Source organism: Euleptes europaea, chromosome 2 (assembly GCF_029931775.1).
Source record: "Euleptes europaea isolate rEulEur1 chromosome 2, rEulEur1.hap1, whole genome shotgun sequence".
NCBI classification, from domain to species: domain Eukaryota; kingdom Metazoa; phylum Chordata; class Lepidosauria; order Squamata; family Sphaerodactylidae; genus Euleptes; species Euleptes europaea.
Genome location: NC_079313.1, coordinates 38,550,854 through 38,568,379, shown reverse-complemented (window position 1 = coordinate 38,568,379; position 17,526 = coordinate 38,550,854). Strand labels below are relative to the sequence as shown.

Sequence of the window (17,526 nt, the reverse complement as noted above, 5' to 3'; positions counted from 1 at the left end):
GAGAAAAGTTTGACAGTTATGTTTTCTTTTCTTTTTCTGAATAGCAGTTATCAACATTATTATGATAATAAGCTGTTCAGTAAAGCAGTTTATGCTTGGAAGAGGGGTCACATGGTTAGTATGCAATTTCTTGTACATTTGTTGACTGTGGCCTTGTGTTGAAATCCACCAGTCATTTACATAAACACGGTCATCCTTACACTTCCAGTAATCATGTGCAGTAACTTCAGACAGAGACTACTAGATCATATCTGGATGTGGATGCGTGAACAAATCCCATTTCTATCTGCTGATTACCATCTACCAATACCTAAAGTGGGTGCTAAGAAGTGCATCTGCTGGCTGACAATCAAGCAAGTATACTTTTCAAGTCCAGCTTTAGGTATCAGGAGACAGTAACCAATAGATAAGGATGGGATTTTTTTGTACACATATCTAGATATGATCTAGTAGACTTTGTCTGGGATTACTGCACAGGATAGAATCAAGATTCCAATAAGTGACAGCAGAGCCAGAACCATATTGCATGCATTCTGCTTCTGACCTAGCAGGGGCAGTTCTGCTTTTCTGTCATCGATTGGAGCAATGGTATCTTGCCTTACATCAGACTAGAAATTTTTAAACTTTTTTGTAGAATACTCTCAATTTTCAATTAACCAATATCACAAATCATTCTTATGAGAGAACACAACAGTATGACCTGAAAGAACCAAGAAATGACTAAAGGCTCCTGTGAGGCTTTGGAGATATTTTTTTCTATCAGCCTTCAGGGAGGACTCTATGTTATCTCTGCATCTACCAGCCAATACAGAGATGCACCAAAATTACCTCTCACAAGAAGACACCTGCTGCATCTCTACTTGAATTATGACTCTGTATATGCTTCTTTCCAATTTGTGTGTGTGTAAGAGTGAAGCATGCCTCCAATTTTCATTTATAAAACAGGGTGTGCCAGCTGTCAAAAGCTGGAAAAACACTATATTCATGGGGTCAGATTGCTTTACCATCATCACCCTGGAAGGCTAAAGCGTGACTTCAGTGACAGTTGGGCAGTTCAGGGAGGTGAACAGAAACAGAATTCTTAAAAGCACTTAACATAACTAAAGGTCAAGACACATGGCTACAGCCCATCACCCTCTCAAAGTCTTTCATCCACAGATTGAAAGCAAAGGAAATATGCATAGAATCATAGAATCGTAACGCTGGAAGGGACCACCAGGGTCATCAAGTCCAACCCCCTGCACAATGCAGGAAATTCACAACTACCTCCCCGCCACACACACTCACACCCCTAGTGACCAGAAGATGGCCAAGATGCCCTCCCTCTCATCATCAGCCTAAGGTCACAGAATCAGCATTGCTGACAGATGGCCATATAACCTCTTCTTAAAAACCTCCAGGGAAGGAGAGCTTACCACCTCCTGAGGAAGCCTGTTCCACTGAGGAACTGCTCTGACTGTTAGAAAATTCTTCCTAATGTCTAGACGGAAACTCTTTTAGTTTAATTTCAACCCGTTGGTTCTGGTCCGACCTTCTTGGGCAACAGAAAACAACTCATAGTGTGCACAGAGAGTGCATAGTGTACATAGAGAGTGAACACTTATCGTACACAGAGAAAGGGAGTGACTGAGAATCATGAGCTGGGATGTGGGAGAGAATGGTGGTCTAATGTGAAGGGAGGAAACAGATGCCAGAGGTTGAAAGCTTTCACTTTCTCTCACTGTCTGTGGGCCAAACTACATAAGGCATTTTTAACAAGTTGGGTCTGGATTCCATGGACCCAACTTGCTTTCCCAACAACAACAGCAAGAAATGTCCTCTTAAAACTTTGAGGGAGCTTGATGCAGCTCAGTTCTCCACACTTGGTGTGTCATAGCAGGGAAAGCCAATGTAATCTGGGTCTCGTGTAGTTTGTGGTGGCTCTCAAATTTCAGCATATGACTCTTAGGCTTCAGAGCTTTAGCAGTATCTTTTTTACAGCATCACTTCACTGACCACAGGGATACAGGTTTATATGCATACATAGCTTTTTCATGCAGTCTTGCCTTATTTTCCTCCTTAATACTGTCCCCATCTCACATGTAGGTCTCATGATACCCAGCAAAGCCTTACTGATGGTTAAAGGAAACCCCTCCTCCATTTTTCATCAATAGAAAAAATTGGTTGGATCCAATTCATTGGCTTGTAAACAAATATTAAACATGTGAAGCTTGACAGGCCTACAAAAATATTGTTAGTGTATATATTCAATAACTTTTGCTTGCATTACAAGAAAATGCCTTGTGCTGAAGATCAGCAAGGTTAAACTACAACAAATTAGATTGCTGTTAATGCCAGGATACCAATTTTCTCTCAGGCTACTTCTTCAAACTTACTCCCTACCCAAACAGCTTTCGGGCACTCACCATGGTTGAGAAGAGTAGTCTGCTGGTTTAGGAACCTATGATTTGAAAATATAAATAAGTGGAAAATATTTTCAGCTTTCCAGATAAGCTGGGCTAGTTTACTGCTCTAAGATCTTCACAAAACTATACAGCACACTGAACTGACTGGATCAATATATCTTTTAAAAATAAATTGCTAAAACACACTTCATTATTATGGCAATGGTGCAGAATGTTTAATTTTTTTAAAAGGTCACATTTTAAAACCTTATTTGAGCTAATTTATTTTAAATCTCCAACTTCAGCCCATAAAAGTGCATATGTATTGGTGCTTATACATGCACCGAATCATGTTAAGCATTTATTCAAAGCTGGAAGTAGATATTATGGTAAATGCCAACCTACTGCTGGTTAAAAATAACACAGAACTTTGTGTTCATTCTTTTTCCTGGTTAGGCAAACTCATATGTGACACTGTGCTGCAAATTATGACAGCACCCGCACAAAGCCTTCCCAAGCACAGAGCAACAAGGGAAGACTGCCTCAGATCCTGTGTTTTGTGGGTGAAGGGACTATGCTTTCCTGAGATTAGCAGTATCTTGGGGCTGAAATTATGGATTATGTTACACAATTAGCATTTTCCCCCAGTGTAGGTCCCAGCGTGCCCTGACCAGGATGACCCAGGCTAGCCTGATCTCGTCAGATCTCAGAAGCTAAGCAGGGTCGATCCTGGCAAGTATTTGGATGGGAGACCTCCAAGGAATGCCAGGGTTGTGACATGGAGGCAGGCAATGGCAAACCACCTATGAATGTCTCTTGCCTTGAAAACCCCACTAGGGGTCGCCATAAGTCAGATGTGACTTGACGGTGTAAAAAAAAAAAAGTCCCAATTCTAAATTGTAGGTTTTAATTTTGATGTATTCATATGTATTTATATGGTTTTGTGCCTATTTGTTGGAAGCTGCCCTGAGCCCAGCTATGCTGGGGAGGGTGGGGTATTAACAACCACAACAACAACCTAGCCTTGCAGAAGCCAAGTTGGTAGGGCATTAGCTAGTGCCTGGATGAGCCTCCTTCAGGGAACCTTGAGTTCCATGATGAGAGAAAAGCTGGATATAAATGTAATAAATAAAATAAAATTCATGTCAGTGAACTGGGGCCAATTACAGCAGAGCATATATACTTTCAGGCGAGGTGTGTCTATTGGAGCAGTTTCTGGTCAGCCATAGTTCCCTGACACTCATACTCTCACAGATTTGTCTTACACATCTTCATCCAGAGTATGAGCAGAACTGCTGCTTTGCCATATTCTCTTTGTCTAAAACAGAAGAGACTGTGGCATTTAGATCAGTTTCCATCAGCCTATTTCCCTTCCCCTTGCCTAACAGACACTTTACATTTTTCATCAAGTGGCAGCTGAATCTGTTTAAGGTAATTACAACAGAAGTCTCCACCCCTTCTTCCCCTTAGTTCCACACATGGGGCATACAAATAATAGGATATAAAGGTGTGCAATCTTGTGTCCCTTCTTACAAGGTAAATCAAGGTGTAGCTGCTAAACTATAGCATATGAGATAGCCTTCAGCTGTACTTTTTTCTTTTTATACAGCAACAAAACCATCATAAGATAGTTGAGAAAATGAATGACACAGATTTTAACATGATACCTAAACATAATACTAATAACAATGAAGCTGAAAGTCAGCTAGTGAGTCTAAGCTGTTATTTATACCATTTAGACGTTTGCTGCCATACTGAGGAAAGAGAAAAGCCTGTATTTGAGAAAACACTGAACTATAGATATTCCAGAGCTCAGCCATTTTTCATTCAGTATTTACTCTTTGTGCCATTTGATATATGTATTCTATGCTTTTTCTGGGCACTTTTATATGGGTAAGTTGTAGAGGCTGTTATTTAATAATAATAGTAAACGTTACAGTGCCTTGAAGATTTGATAGATGTTTCAGTGTCTCCAACCTTATCATTTTTCATAACAGAATCTTTATATTTTGCCCTTCCAAGTGCACAGTGCTGAAGCATCAATTTATCTTTCTAGTAATACTTTGTCTCTAATATTCCAGAATTGATGTTTATTCATACTTGAAAATTCATGCAAGTTTTGCAATCGACCTCATTCCTGCTAACACCAACATATATTTTACAAAAGGTCCCAACACTGCCCTGAAATTATAACATTGCCTTTCAGATGAGTTTGGGATTTTCACCAAAAAATAGATGTACAATTGTCACACAATTTACACATGGTGTTTGAGCATTTTTCCTATAAAGAACCATTGAAGAATTTTGTATGTTTTTTTTCTTATCCCCTTTCCCCCCTATTTTTCCATTCTGTACCCTGAAAAAACTTAATAAAACATATTTAAAGAAGAAGAAGAAGAATTTTGTATCAACTTTAGAAGGGGCAAAAGAGCTGCAATGGTCACAACCAGTATTAGCTACAAGCTGACTATTAATATATTAGGATGCAGATCAGAAAAAAAGATTTTGATCTCTTTAGTACTGCAAAACACTTTCCCCAGGACAGACATAGAAGCAAAAGGCTAAATGAACAGCAGAATTGAATAAGTATGATAGATATGTTGTGAGGTGTATTCTAGTGCCTCAGGTGTGACACAGGAATAAGGTTTCCAAAACCCTGGAGTTCCTTCTTTCTTGAAGATGAGAAGAAGAAGAGTTGGTTTTTATATGCTGAATTTCTCTACCTTTTAAGGAGAATCAAACTGGCTTACATTTTCCTTCCCTTCTTCTCCCCACACAGGGTTGCCAACTAGCTGGAGATAGCCTACTATTTCAAATGATCTCCAGCAGATAGAGATCAGTTCACCTGGAGAAAATGGCTGCTGTGGCAATTGGATTCTATGGCATTGAAGTCCCTCCCCTCCCCAAACCCCACCCTCCTCAGGCTCCACCCCAAAAATCTCCAGGTATTTCCCAACCCAGAGCTGGCAACCTTATCCCCACAACAGACACCTTGTGAGGTAGGTGAGGCTAAGAGAGCTCAAAGAGAACTGTGACTAGCCCAAGTTCACCCAGCTGGCTTCATATGGAGGAGTGGGGAAACCAACCCGGTTCCCCAGATTAGAGCCTGCCACTTATGTGGAGGAGTAGGGAATCAAACCTGGTTCTCCAGATTAGAGTCCACCACTCTTAATCACTACACCATGCTGGTGTTTTTGGGGTATTTTAATTTTCTCTCCAGTACAGTTTCCCTTTGTGAACTTGGTTGGTCATTTACCCTTTGGATCTGATAAATTGGTCCCCTAGGATACTGAGAAACAACCATTCCCAAACACATTGCTTCAATGTTTGGGAGTTTGTTGTTAACTTTTCCTTGCAACATGAAGCTTGGCTCTCTCACCTGAGCCAGATGCAACTATTTGTAAGAATCTTTCTGTGGTATAATTCCTGTCTCTGCATTCCATGAAGCACAAGGGGATGATGGGTAGACAATTTTTTGACATACTGCAGAGGTCAGAACACTAATTGACCTTTCAAGCCCCTATCCAACTGTCTGATTCAATGAACTTTATACAGGATGAGCTATTCACACAGAGCTTTGCTTGCACTCAAAATTATAACAGCATATACTGCAAACTAATTTTTTTGTGAGCAATTTCCAATATTCTGGGATTATGCGTACCTTTGTGATAGAAGAAGGGGAAGAAAATCAGAGCACGTAGGCATATGATAAAATAGACTGAGCACTTTGATTTTATAGCTTTCCTGGTTTTCACAGGTGCATTTCTGAATCCATTATTACGGTCTAATCTCTCTCTATAACCCAGGATGACTGAAGAATATATTAGAACAGGAAGAATGCTCCCTTCACTGTACAGAAATCAACTTTACTGCACAACTCATTTGTAGCAGTCTTTAAGTACATTTTATTTGCAAACTAGTTAGAAAATTTAACTTATTAAATTCTCATGAGTTAAATCCATCTCTTATGCAGGTTTCTGTTAGACTTCCAATTTTAAACTCGATAACCAAACACATAACAACATTACACTTTCAAATAACATTGTGCATAGAATAGCAAAACAAAAAAAATATAAATCCCACTAGGCAAGATTAATAAAAATATTGGCAAGAACTAGGCAAGTTTACTGCAAACAATTACATTGACAAATAAAATTATGTAGTTCTACTTACACATGGGCAAGGTTTTACTGCATCACTTGGAAAGAAACCAAGCTCCCCTGTCACTAAATTTCTACCCTACAAAGAGAAAAGAAGATCCCATTAGAAGAGAACACACAAGATACCCCAACCATATCATTAATATAAATCTAGCAGGGCTATTCACACCTGCACATAAATTAACAAATTTTACTCAACAATCTGTTTGTTGTTAATGCCTACATAGAGTTGAGTGTTCTCACAGATAATAACAGAAGAACCCTGAAGAATACAGGTTGTGGACCATGGAAGATTTTTAGGTGCACAACAGTCATTGTGGAAATGCTTGAACCATTCCTTGCTATCTTCTTACACTAAGTGAAAATGACTGCATGGCTACTACTAACCTTACTATCTTTTCTGAAATACACAAGGCATAGAACTAGTATTTCCTCTGACACAATTTCAAAAATAAGTCAAACCATGTACATCATTTACTTCAGATTCCATTGTTCCATATACACATTGTTATTCTGTTAAAATTATATTAAGTGTGATTTGTAGCCCCTGAGCAACTGTTTGCAGAAGCAGACCTTCTGCTAAGTACATTTTCCTTTTCATTCATGCATTGTTCGATCCAAACCTATGGCTTTTTTTTTGTGATGAGGCAAATTGATTGATGGGGGAGAAGGAGGTGGACCACCTATATCTAAATGCCAGATACTGTTCCCTTAAGCCTGTGGAAACCTTGGACCCTGACTAACTTCCACCTGATACCCCCCTTTCCAATGGGAAGAGAAATAGCATGAAAATTGGAAGTGCTCCCTCATCCCAAGGAGATAACTAAAAAGCTTGCCCTGCCTCCTTGTAAGAGTTGTAAGGGAACTCGGAAATTAAGAAATTCCCATCAGCTAGGGAGATCAACAGCTTATAGTATAGAACTCTCCCCAATATGCTATTTCTCTTCATTGAGGGACTGAATAAGAATTTTTAAAAAGAGACAGTATCTCATTTGTATTCTCAAATGACATGCTCTTAGAATGACTTTACAACATTACTAGCTGATTAGTCCTGCCTACATTTTCTTTGCTAAAGGAAAGCTCCGCAGAACAAAGCAAAGAGGCTGACTCAGCCCAGTACTGTGGATTTCTCTCTTTTATAAACAGTAAATTTCATACTGAACTTTGGAAAAAAATGGGAGGGTAATGAAAAGCAATAGTTTAGAGCATTCAGTGGCATTTACAGACACGCATTCAAAGCACAGTAGCAAAATTAGGCCTTTGAAGTACAGGCTGGCTTTTATTTTTAGATGTGGGATTTTTTTATTTTGAATTTGCACAGAGCAAACTGGTGTGATCTTTCTTCTAGGGATAAGCTTCGAGCTCTGCCAGTATATATAACAGAAAACTTGTGATGCAACATTGATTGTGCAGGATCTCTTTGCAATTGCACAACATCCTTTGGGCCATTGTAGTGTTGTTCTGGGTACGCCGAAAGAACACACACATTTTTCATTTTGCTTTCTGCTATTGTTTTGGTGTAAAAATCTTGTTTTTGGACACAGATGAAGGCTGATCTGAGCATGCTTACTAGGAACAAGTCCCATTAAACTCTTTGCCAAGCAGTGCGGTATACTCAGAAGTAAATCCCACTGAGTTTAATGGTTCTTAACCAAGTGAGCATGGTTAAGATTGCAGACTTAGCTTCTACATAAATATTTTAATGACTGGGCATTTAGAATTTTTTATACATTAGAGTGCAATCTGCAGAGGAGACAGGAATAAGCAAAAGGTGTTCTGATCAAACTGCAACAAAAATGTAAAAAATTACATCAATTTTGTTTACTCAGCATGAATTTTGAAGGACCTGTAAGTGGCAGAAACTGAGAAAACGAAGTTCCCCTCTGTTCAATATTCTAGTAAACATGGAATGATGAGATGTCAAAGGCTAGAAATGGAACACATAGGAACGATTGCTAAAATGTTACCCGCTCTTGAAATATAATGAAGTAAGGGTTTTTCAAAACCCTCAACACTTCAGTGATGAAAGAGCACAATCAAAATAGTCTCCACAAAACAGTAAAGAGTGTTCTACTGCTTGTGTCTCCTTGCCCAGGCCTGCCTCCAACCTAGGTGTGCCCTGAAGAGAGAATGTGCCCTTCAAAAACAGGCAATGCCAGAAAGCCCAGAAATGATAATTTGGTTAGGAATGAACCCAGCAAGCAGGCTGCATGTTCCAAAAATAACATCATATCAAACTGGAAGGCAGCACTAATGACTAATGTGGTAGGTGTAGAAAGTCACTGGAAAGTCACTGTTGTGCAATAGTTAGTACATTGCACTGGAACTGGGGAGACCCACGTTCAAGTCCCTACTCACTCATGAAGCTGCCTGGGTAACCTTTTGCCGACCAGTCTCTCTCTCAGTCTAACTTGTCTCACAGGATTGTTTGTGAGGATAAAATGGAGGAGGGGAGATCCATCTAATGTTGCCTGGAGCTCCTTGGATAAAAATGTGATCAACTAGTATAGCAAGTTTGTAGCTGAGTGTCTTGAGTGAGAGGAGATAAAGCAATGAAGAAGGCTGAGTTGGAACGAGCGGTGCGGATTAAGGACCAGGATGTGAAATTGCTGACAACCATTGTTTATTTATTTTATTTATTTTTTATATTTCTAGCCCTCCCTCCCTGGCAAAGCCAGGCTCAGGGCAGGTAACAACAATTGTTGACCACTAAAGGACTATTGTTTTACTAAAACAAAAGATGCTAGACCTGCTGTAACTCTCTACAACACTATCCCCAAGAACCTCTTGGCTACCCTTTAGCAATCCTTTGCCTGGCTAAAGTTCTAGTGTGAAGATAGCATTTCCAACATGGCCTAATAAGAACCTTGTCCTATTGTACAGGAGGTCAATGTGGTGATTACTTAGGCATCATCAATGCTTGGGCTCCAAAACTCATGGTCTCTGAGGAAAAGCAGGGCTGCTCTTCACATTAGTCAACAATACCACAAGTTCCTTCATCAAATGAAACAGAAATGTCCCTGTGTTAAGTACTCTACCTGCCAAAATAGACTATGTGCATCTCCTCTGATGAGTTCAACTATGTCCCCAGTCTGGATGTGTAGTGGAGGGCCATCATGTGGAGCTGGCTGTGGTATCCCGCTGTAGTTTCTAATTACTTGCATTTTTGGTAAGCCTGTTTAAAAAAAAAATACACATAGAGATTAGTTATATAGGATAAAACTTACAAGGATAACTTCTCCCATATGATGCCCCCCCCCCAAAAAACAATAGTTGTGTGTAGTTCTACTGCTGCTGCCACCAGTTTTGGAGAAAAGGCTGTTATCCATTTGAAACAGTATTTTGTTGGCAGTGGCCCCCAATCTGTAGAATTCTCACCTGAAGAAAATTTACCAGATCCATGCCATTAAGCATTTTGATTATTTTTGTTCTATCAGACCTTTTAGTGTTATGCTACTGGTTTTGTTGTCTCCTGGTTACAATGTAAATTTTAATTGACGTTTTATTTAATGACCATTAGCTACTTTGCAGAACATCTGTCATACAAAAACAACCCTGGCATGTACAGTGATAAGCACATAAAGCAGTATTCCAGTTATGAAACCTGGGGGGAAATCCAGCATTTCAGTGCTTTAAACAAACTTACTACTTCTAATGAGTAGTTTAAAGTGGAGAAGAAGAAACAGTTAAACATCTTTCAGCATCTTACTGTACTTGACATATGAACTAAGTGATAAAACGAGATGTTTTTTTCCCATTTGCCTCCCCTTCTCCCTCTCTCTCTTTTTTAGTTATTCAAGAAAAAATATTTTTCTTTAGGCTTCTGCTTCATAAAAGCACAGCACGTACAGTTTAATGGAAAAGAATCAATTTTTTCATCAGCTCAGTCCTGTCCTCCTATTAATTCTCTCTTGAGGCAATAGTCGATTTCATCACCATGGAGGTTCATCCTTTTCTGAGAGTATACACAGCTTTTGCTCTATAAAAGGTTTATATCTTAAGGTTATCTTTCTAATTTTAGAGCCAAAAAAAGTGATAGATGCGATTAAGTAACACGTTGGCCACCGATAGGGACAAATTCTGCCGGCTTGACTCAATCTGACTCAAGCACCTCACTGAAAAGGAAACATGTCCAAAGACAACTGGAATTACAAACCATTCCATGTTTCTGATACAATCATTGGAAAAGAAAAATCTCATTTTTCTTTAAGTGTTATTGGATTTACACAGTAATTTAACCTGTCAATTGGACTCTACAAGCAGGAAAGACTCTGCCAGAGCACTAAATGTTGCCTGTATTGCCTTTTCTAATGAATGGTGATGTTAAAAGGGCATCTCCCACTAGAGCACTGGCCTCTGTGTTAATTTTACACACACAGGCATACACACAGGCACACAAAGTCACCTTTATTTTCCCAAAAGAATCCAGGTATTTAAAATAAGAAAAGGTGTTTCTCTCGTATGAGGTTAAAGCAGCAATGCTAATATAACAGATAGCTTTGGATTCCACATATTAACAGATTACTTCAGGAGACAATGGTTCCACATTAACATACCACACCCTCATTAGCACATTATCTTAATACTTACAGGACAATGATTAGCACATTACCTTTAATACTTTGCAGGACAATGACTCAGCTCAAACCCCACCCCCTTCTGACTATATATTACTCTTCCTACACACTTGACACTGAGAGACACTGTCCTTCAGTGTTACTCCTCTGAAGATGCCTGCCACAGCTGCTGGCGAAACGTCAGGAAAGAAAATACCAAGACCACGGTCACACAGCCCGGATAGCCTACAAGAACCAATATAACAGAGTTACACTTTCTAAACCCAACAGAGGGTCAGCAGCAGCGGGCTTGAAAGGAGCCCTGGGCCCTGGCAGCTGCCACACCTCAGGGTATGCTGATGCTGGCCATGGTCGGGACTCAAAAGTGGGCCAGAAAGCCTCTGAATACGGGTCATAGGCAAGCCCTCCTGCTCTCTGCATCCTTCTCTTTCTTTTTTCCTCAACAACCTCTTACATTCTCATCTCCCTTTCCCTCTCTGTGTCAGTAATGGGGGTGGGGAAAGCTGTCTGGCAATTAAAAAGTTCACCATAGTAGCTGAAAGAAGGGGGAAAGGTTAGAGAGTAGGTGGGAGCTGTTCAGAAGGACATGGGGAAAACAGAAGATAAAAAGAGAAAGATAGAAAGAGGTGTGTGCGTGCGTGGGCTCTGTCTTGGTGCCACTCCTTCAGCAGCCCAACTTCTTGCTTGGCCCCCTGCATTGCTTTGCTGCCCTCTTCCTGCCGTGGGAGATGTACTGCACTGAGCCCCTTGCCACCAACGTCTTCATTGCCATCTGCCATCTTCACAGATCCCCTCAACCCAGCACCCCCCAAGCACATCTGCTCAAACTCCGGCTGTGGCCCAGCTGGCACAGGAGGAGGAGATGAATTCCCACTTGCCTGGGGATTTATAATGGGGTCAGCTGTGCCCTTTGTGTGATGTTTGTTGGTTTCTTAAAAACATCTGCTCAGAAAATGGAATGCTGCAATAGTTGGGTGCCAAGGTCATCGTTTGCCTACAGCACCATAAAACTTTGGACAAGCCCTGGATAGGTCACAAAGGTTGGATACCACTGTCGAAGGGCATTGGTTCACCTCCTTTTAATCCTGCATTTAAGGTTGCCAACCTCCAGGTGGTAGCTGGAGATCTCCTGCTATTACAACTGATCTCCAGCCAATAGAGATCAGTTCACCTGGAGAAAGTGGTCGCTTTGGCAATTGGACTCTAGGACACTGAAGTCCCTCCCCTCCCCAAACCCTGCCCTCCTCAGGCTCCGCCCCCAAAACCTCCTGTCAGTGGCAAAGAGGAACCTTGCAACCCTACGTGCATTGGAAACCAGGTAAGTAAGTAAGAAAAAAGCCATGGCTTGGATCCCCTGGAAAATATCTGCAAACTGAATGAAGGGTGCCTCTTGCTGTTTGCAGACCTCAAACTCTGACTTCCCCAAGAGCAGTGAGGAGAGGAGAGAGATTTGGGGCTGCACCAGGAAGAAAGAAGCAAGGAAGTAATGATCCACTGATGAAAGTCACTAGCAGTTGTACACAACAACATTTTTTTTTCTTTTTTTACACACCAAAAAGTCGTTATTTCCATGCTACATCAGAGGGGGCTGGGGAGCTCAAGGATTTGCAAGGATCATTCTTGAAAAAACAAATCATGGTTGAATAAAAGCCAATGAACATGACATAATTTGAACACTCAAACAGCACATCGTACATACTGGGGGGCCAGGATATGTCTGTCATCACCAATGATGATAAAGGAGCATATATTGAGCAACCACATTCCACACAGTACCTCCATTTCACCTGATACTAAAGGAAAAATAAAGTGAAAATACTTTCTGAAACAACAAAATGCTGCTACTTCAAAACTAGACATACACTGTATCCTTGCAACAGCACCAAGGCTTTACTGGAAACAAACTTTCAGGTTCCGACTCCAAGCATCCTTTCTTCAGTGAGCCCAAGGGTTTGCCATTAGTTTAGGAAGAGGGAGGTTTCAGCGTCACCCTGAGCCCTCTCTCTCCAGCATTGTGCCAGTCCTTTGGCTGAAAAGGAGTGCCCTGGCCCTTCCTCCCTGGCCCAGCCTAATAAAAGACTGTCAGGGGGCAGGCTAACCCTGGAATCCTCCAGGGCAATCCCAAGGCAATGGCCTCCCCAGCTAGGCACTGCCCTCTCCTGCCCTACCTTCCCCCAAGGTTTTAAGAGGCCACTCTGCCAGCTTCCCCCTCCTGTCTACACTCAGATGAAGACTGCTGTCTGAGCCCTCCCTCCCTTCTGAAGTGGGTGCCAGGCCTGGCAGGCTCTCAGGACGCTGCTGGCACATCTTTAGGCATGCCTCCATCCCCATGTCTTTCTCCATGGCCCCTCATTGAATTACATTGCTTTTTGTTTATCACATTTTCTTCCATATCTTTTAGCACATTTTCAGGCATTTCTGGGAGCCTGGCACATATCAGGATGCAACCAGGAATGCTACTTTTGATGCCCCGGAGACATGAGTGGTCACCATTTTGTCTGAACAGGGACATGTGCATAAAAAAGGGCATTCAACTTCATGAGCCCCTGCTTACTATCTGAAGTAGCATACTCTCAACACAAGTCTACTATGTCACCTGTTGTTTGGTAAGTACTAAACCAGAATTTCAAGCAGAAGTAAATCCACATTACACACAACATATGTGGGTACTGGGCAGCATGAACAGAAATGGAAATAAGATAAAGGGGACTGGCCCTGACCCATGCAGGCCCCACCCCCACCTGTGTGCATTCACCACAACATGGGCACAGAACCTACTTCTGTGGGCAGGAAGTGGTGCCAGAACTTGACTGTAGGTCAAGGATACTTGAACCCATCTGTATGTGCAGTACAGACTGCCCTCCATGGCCCCTCATTGAATTACATTGCTTTTTGTTTATCACATTTTCTTCCATATCTTTTAGCACATTTTCAGGCATTTCTGGGAGCCTGGCATATATCAGGATGCAACCAGGAATGCTACTTGTGATGCCCTGGAGACATGAGTGGTCACCATTTTGTCTGAACAGGGACATGTGCATAAAAAGGGCATTCAATTTCATGAGCCCCTGCTTACTATCTGAAGTAGCATACTTCCTACATGTTTCGCACAATTTCATGATCAGGATCCTGTTTGAGGTCCTTTATGCATGGGTACTTGACTCACGTTCGCCCCCAGACTGACTCAGTTGTTCCTTGGAATAATGCATGAGTTTTCCATTCCTCAGAGATGACCTCGTGCCCAGCCCTTGCAAATTCCAGTTCTTCCTAACACTGATATAACCTGATTTTTCCAACTCCCCTAAGATCAGCTCAGGTCAATTTGTCTTCATCTCCATGCATAATCCAAAGCGCGAGACAGGGGAGCTGGGGGGGGAGTAACGTTTTTCTCACAGTAAGAACTACAGTCAATTACAAAGCAGTGTTTGAAGGGGTGGTGGGGACTCAAATGCTCCCTGATTCTTGTCTCCCACCCGGAGTTCTTTCTGAGCAGACATTTGTCTCAAAATGGGTTTTAAAATAATGCTTGGGTTTCCCCCCTCACCTCATTCCTTTTAAAGAGCTCCATTTTGGGAAATTGTTTTTTAAATGACACTTGGGCTTCCGCTGGGGGGAGAGGGGAACTGGACGTGTTTCTCACAGTAAGCACTACAGGCAGTTACAAATCAGTGTCTTTAAGGGGCGGGGACTCAGACGCTTCTGGATTCGAGCTGGTGATTTTGCTAGTGCATAGCATTTTTTAGGATTCTGAACAGAAATGAGTGGGTCGAGTGAGCATTGAACCCCAGGTAAAACTCCCATGCATAAAAGACCTGAGTAAGCTATTCAACTAGTGGGCTAGCCTGAATAGTGTGCTAATGTTTGACTTCTTTAATCTTCTCCGTTGCTGGCATTTTCACTTTGTTTTACTTGTGTTTTTAATTCTGTAAGCCACTGCAAGAGCCTGTGAGCTGAGCATTTGGCTCAAAGGTGCCTAAATAAATATAATAGTATGCATAAACATGCAAATCTGCTGTAGACTTCCCATAGCATAATGAGGAAAGCAGTTTCATATTTTCAGAAGTAATCATGGAAGGCACTTACATATAATCTGGGAAGCTGAATGTATATTCTGCTATTTTAGTGGTGTAAATATTCAAGATCATTAGATAAGCACAGCGGACAAACTCAGTGTTCCATGTGGCAGTGACTTTCAGAATGGTGTATGAAAATGGCTTTGCATTCTTATTTTATTTTAATTTCATTTTCATTTCATTTTTATTTTTAAAGAGGATACCCTCGAATGTTCCTCCCTCTATGCCTAATGCCCATCCATCCTCTTCCATGTCTCTCATTAAGGCTCCCCAAGTAAATGGAAAATTTCTGACTCATGCACAGCATGGTTCACCTGAGCTTTCAGCATATCCAGACATCTAGAGATTGCCTATATTGATTACAGATATAGAACTAGCTATTCTGAAGGTAACATGCAATATTCATGATTTTTAAAGTTTCAAAATGATGGAGATGCATCAGCCTGATCATGTTAACAACGAGAAAAAATGTTCTACTTCATCAGAAGCAGGGACCAGATAGGCATTATAAGATGGGAATGAACTAAGCAAACATTTCTTTCTATTAGTTTTGCTACAGAATTATTCTTTACCCCCCAGGCAAAACAACAAACCATAGCTTCTATACATTAATGTACACTATATGTAAATATATAATAGCATAATGCAGAAACTAATTTAAATGCTCAACCACTGAACACGGGAGGCACATGCAGAGTGCCTTTGCCTCAACCCTAAACAACCTCCCTGCCAGTTAACAAGTAGCTGAGATGAAGGGGCAAGAGCTTCCAGGTAATTTTTAAGCAACGTTGCCTGTTCATGACAATATAACAGTTCCTTGAGGTGAGTCTGGCACCACCCATGCTTTACAAGATAATCTTATCTATCCTGAAGACTGCTAATCTCATCAAGCATAGAAACTAGGAACAAAGGATTGTGGAAACTGAATTAAATCCATAGCTACAAATCCTTTGAATTCAACATAAAAGCGGAAGGGCAAAAGACTGCATGTTAGAGCAGGGATGGGGAACCTCAGGCCCGGGGGCCGTATACGGCCCCCAAGGACATTTTTTGTGGCCCTCGGGAGCTCCGGGGCCCTGCCGCGGAGGCGTTGTGGAGGGTGGCCCTCCCTGAGGTCACGGCTTGTTCCTGGGGCCACGGCTTGCAGGGGCGCTGCAGCGCCCTTTGGCTGTCCTCCAGGGGAGGAGGGGGGAGCGGGGCGCCCTCCAGGCCTTCTCTGCGTGGCCTCCCCTGGGGTTGCCAACCTCCAGGTGGTGGCCGGAGACCTGGCAACCCTAGCCTCTTTTTCCCCCACCCTCACTGGGAGATCTACACCTGGTTACGGCCCCCGAACGATGTTATAAATGTGCAAACGGCCCTCGGCAGGAAAAAGGTTCCCCACCCCTGTGTTAGAGGCAGAGGAGATTTGAGCCTTCACCATAATTCCAGAACTATGAGCCACTGTTTCAGCTCTGGAAAATGGTGCGGGGATGGGGGCAGAGATAGGAGCCCACATCCCCATGCAGGATTAGAGCCCCATGGCAATTTTAAAAGTAAAATAAGGGATCTAAAATGGTGCTGGAGATGTGGAAGTATCTAGTGGGAAAAGATTTTTAAAATTCAGTTTGTGATGTACTTGAAAAGTATGTTATTAAATATTTTGCCACGTAATACTTCAAAAACACATAATGAACTATTTAAGTATATGGTGATGGTGGCAAGAGTGGTATATGCAGTAAATGGAAAGCAGAGAAATGCCCAGATTTAGATGAATGGATTAATAAATCAATAGAATATGCAATTGTGGCAAAACTGACATCTTTTATAGGTCAATCTCAGAATTTTGTTTTTTTCAATTATATAGCTAGCAATTTGGAACATAACTAAATCAAACTTACATAAAATGAGAGAGCTTTAGGCAATAAGTAATAAATGTGCTAAAAGATATGGAAGAAAATGTGATAAACAAAAAGCAATGTAATTCAATGAGGTTGACAATAGAATTATAATTCTGAATGGCAAGCTTCGTATATATTGTTATATTGAGTTTATGTTTTACTGTTTTAATGTTTTTATGGTTGTTTAACTAAAATTGTGTTTAGAATCATCTACTGTGGCCGTGAGTAGGTATGATTAGCCATTTTTACCCACAAGAAGTTGTCACATGAAAGATTCCATTATTTTGCAGTTAAGGATGTTCTTTCTTATGTATTACATAGAGACAATTTAATCAAATGTACTTTACATATACAATAAATATATGCTGAAAATATAAATTCATTAAGTGAACTAATTGGTTAATGAATTCCATAAATGCACACATACATATTAAAATGCTTTTATTTATGTATGC

The 17,526-nt window shown here is 41.2% G+C and overlaps 1 protein-coding gene across 1 annotated transcript in view; it reads right to left on the bottom strand.

The window, feature by feature from the left end:
• Positions 1-17,526, bottom strand: part of VAV3 (vav guanine nucleotide exchange factor 3) — a 247,371-nt gene that overhangs the window by 39,193 nt on the left and 190,652 nt on the right. The window contains exons 20-22 of the mRNA XM_056867457.1: positions 9,583-9,719; positions 6,558-6,623; positions 2,406-2,440 (exon numbers count right to left, since the gene is read on the bottom strand). Coding sequence (XP_056723435.1) covers positions 2,406-2,440; positions 6,558-6,623; positions 9,583-9,719 — 238 coding nt within the window. The remainder of the gene's footprint in view (positions 1-2,405; positions 2,441-6,557; positions 6,624-9,582; positions 9,720-17,526) is intronic.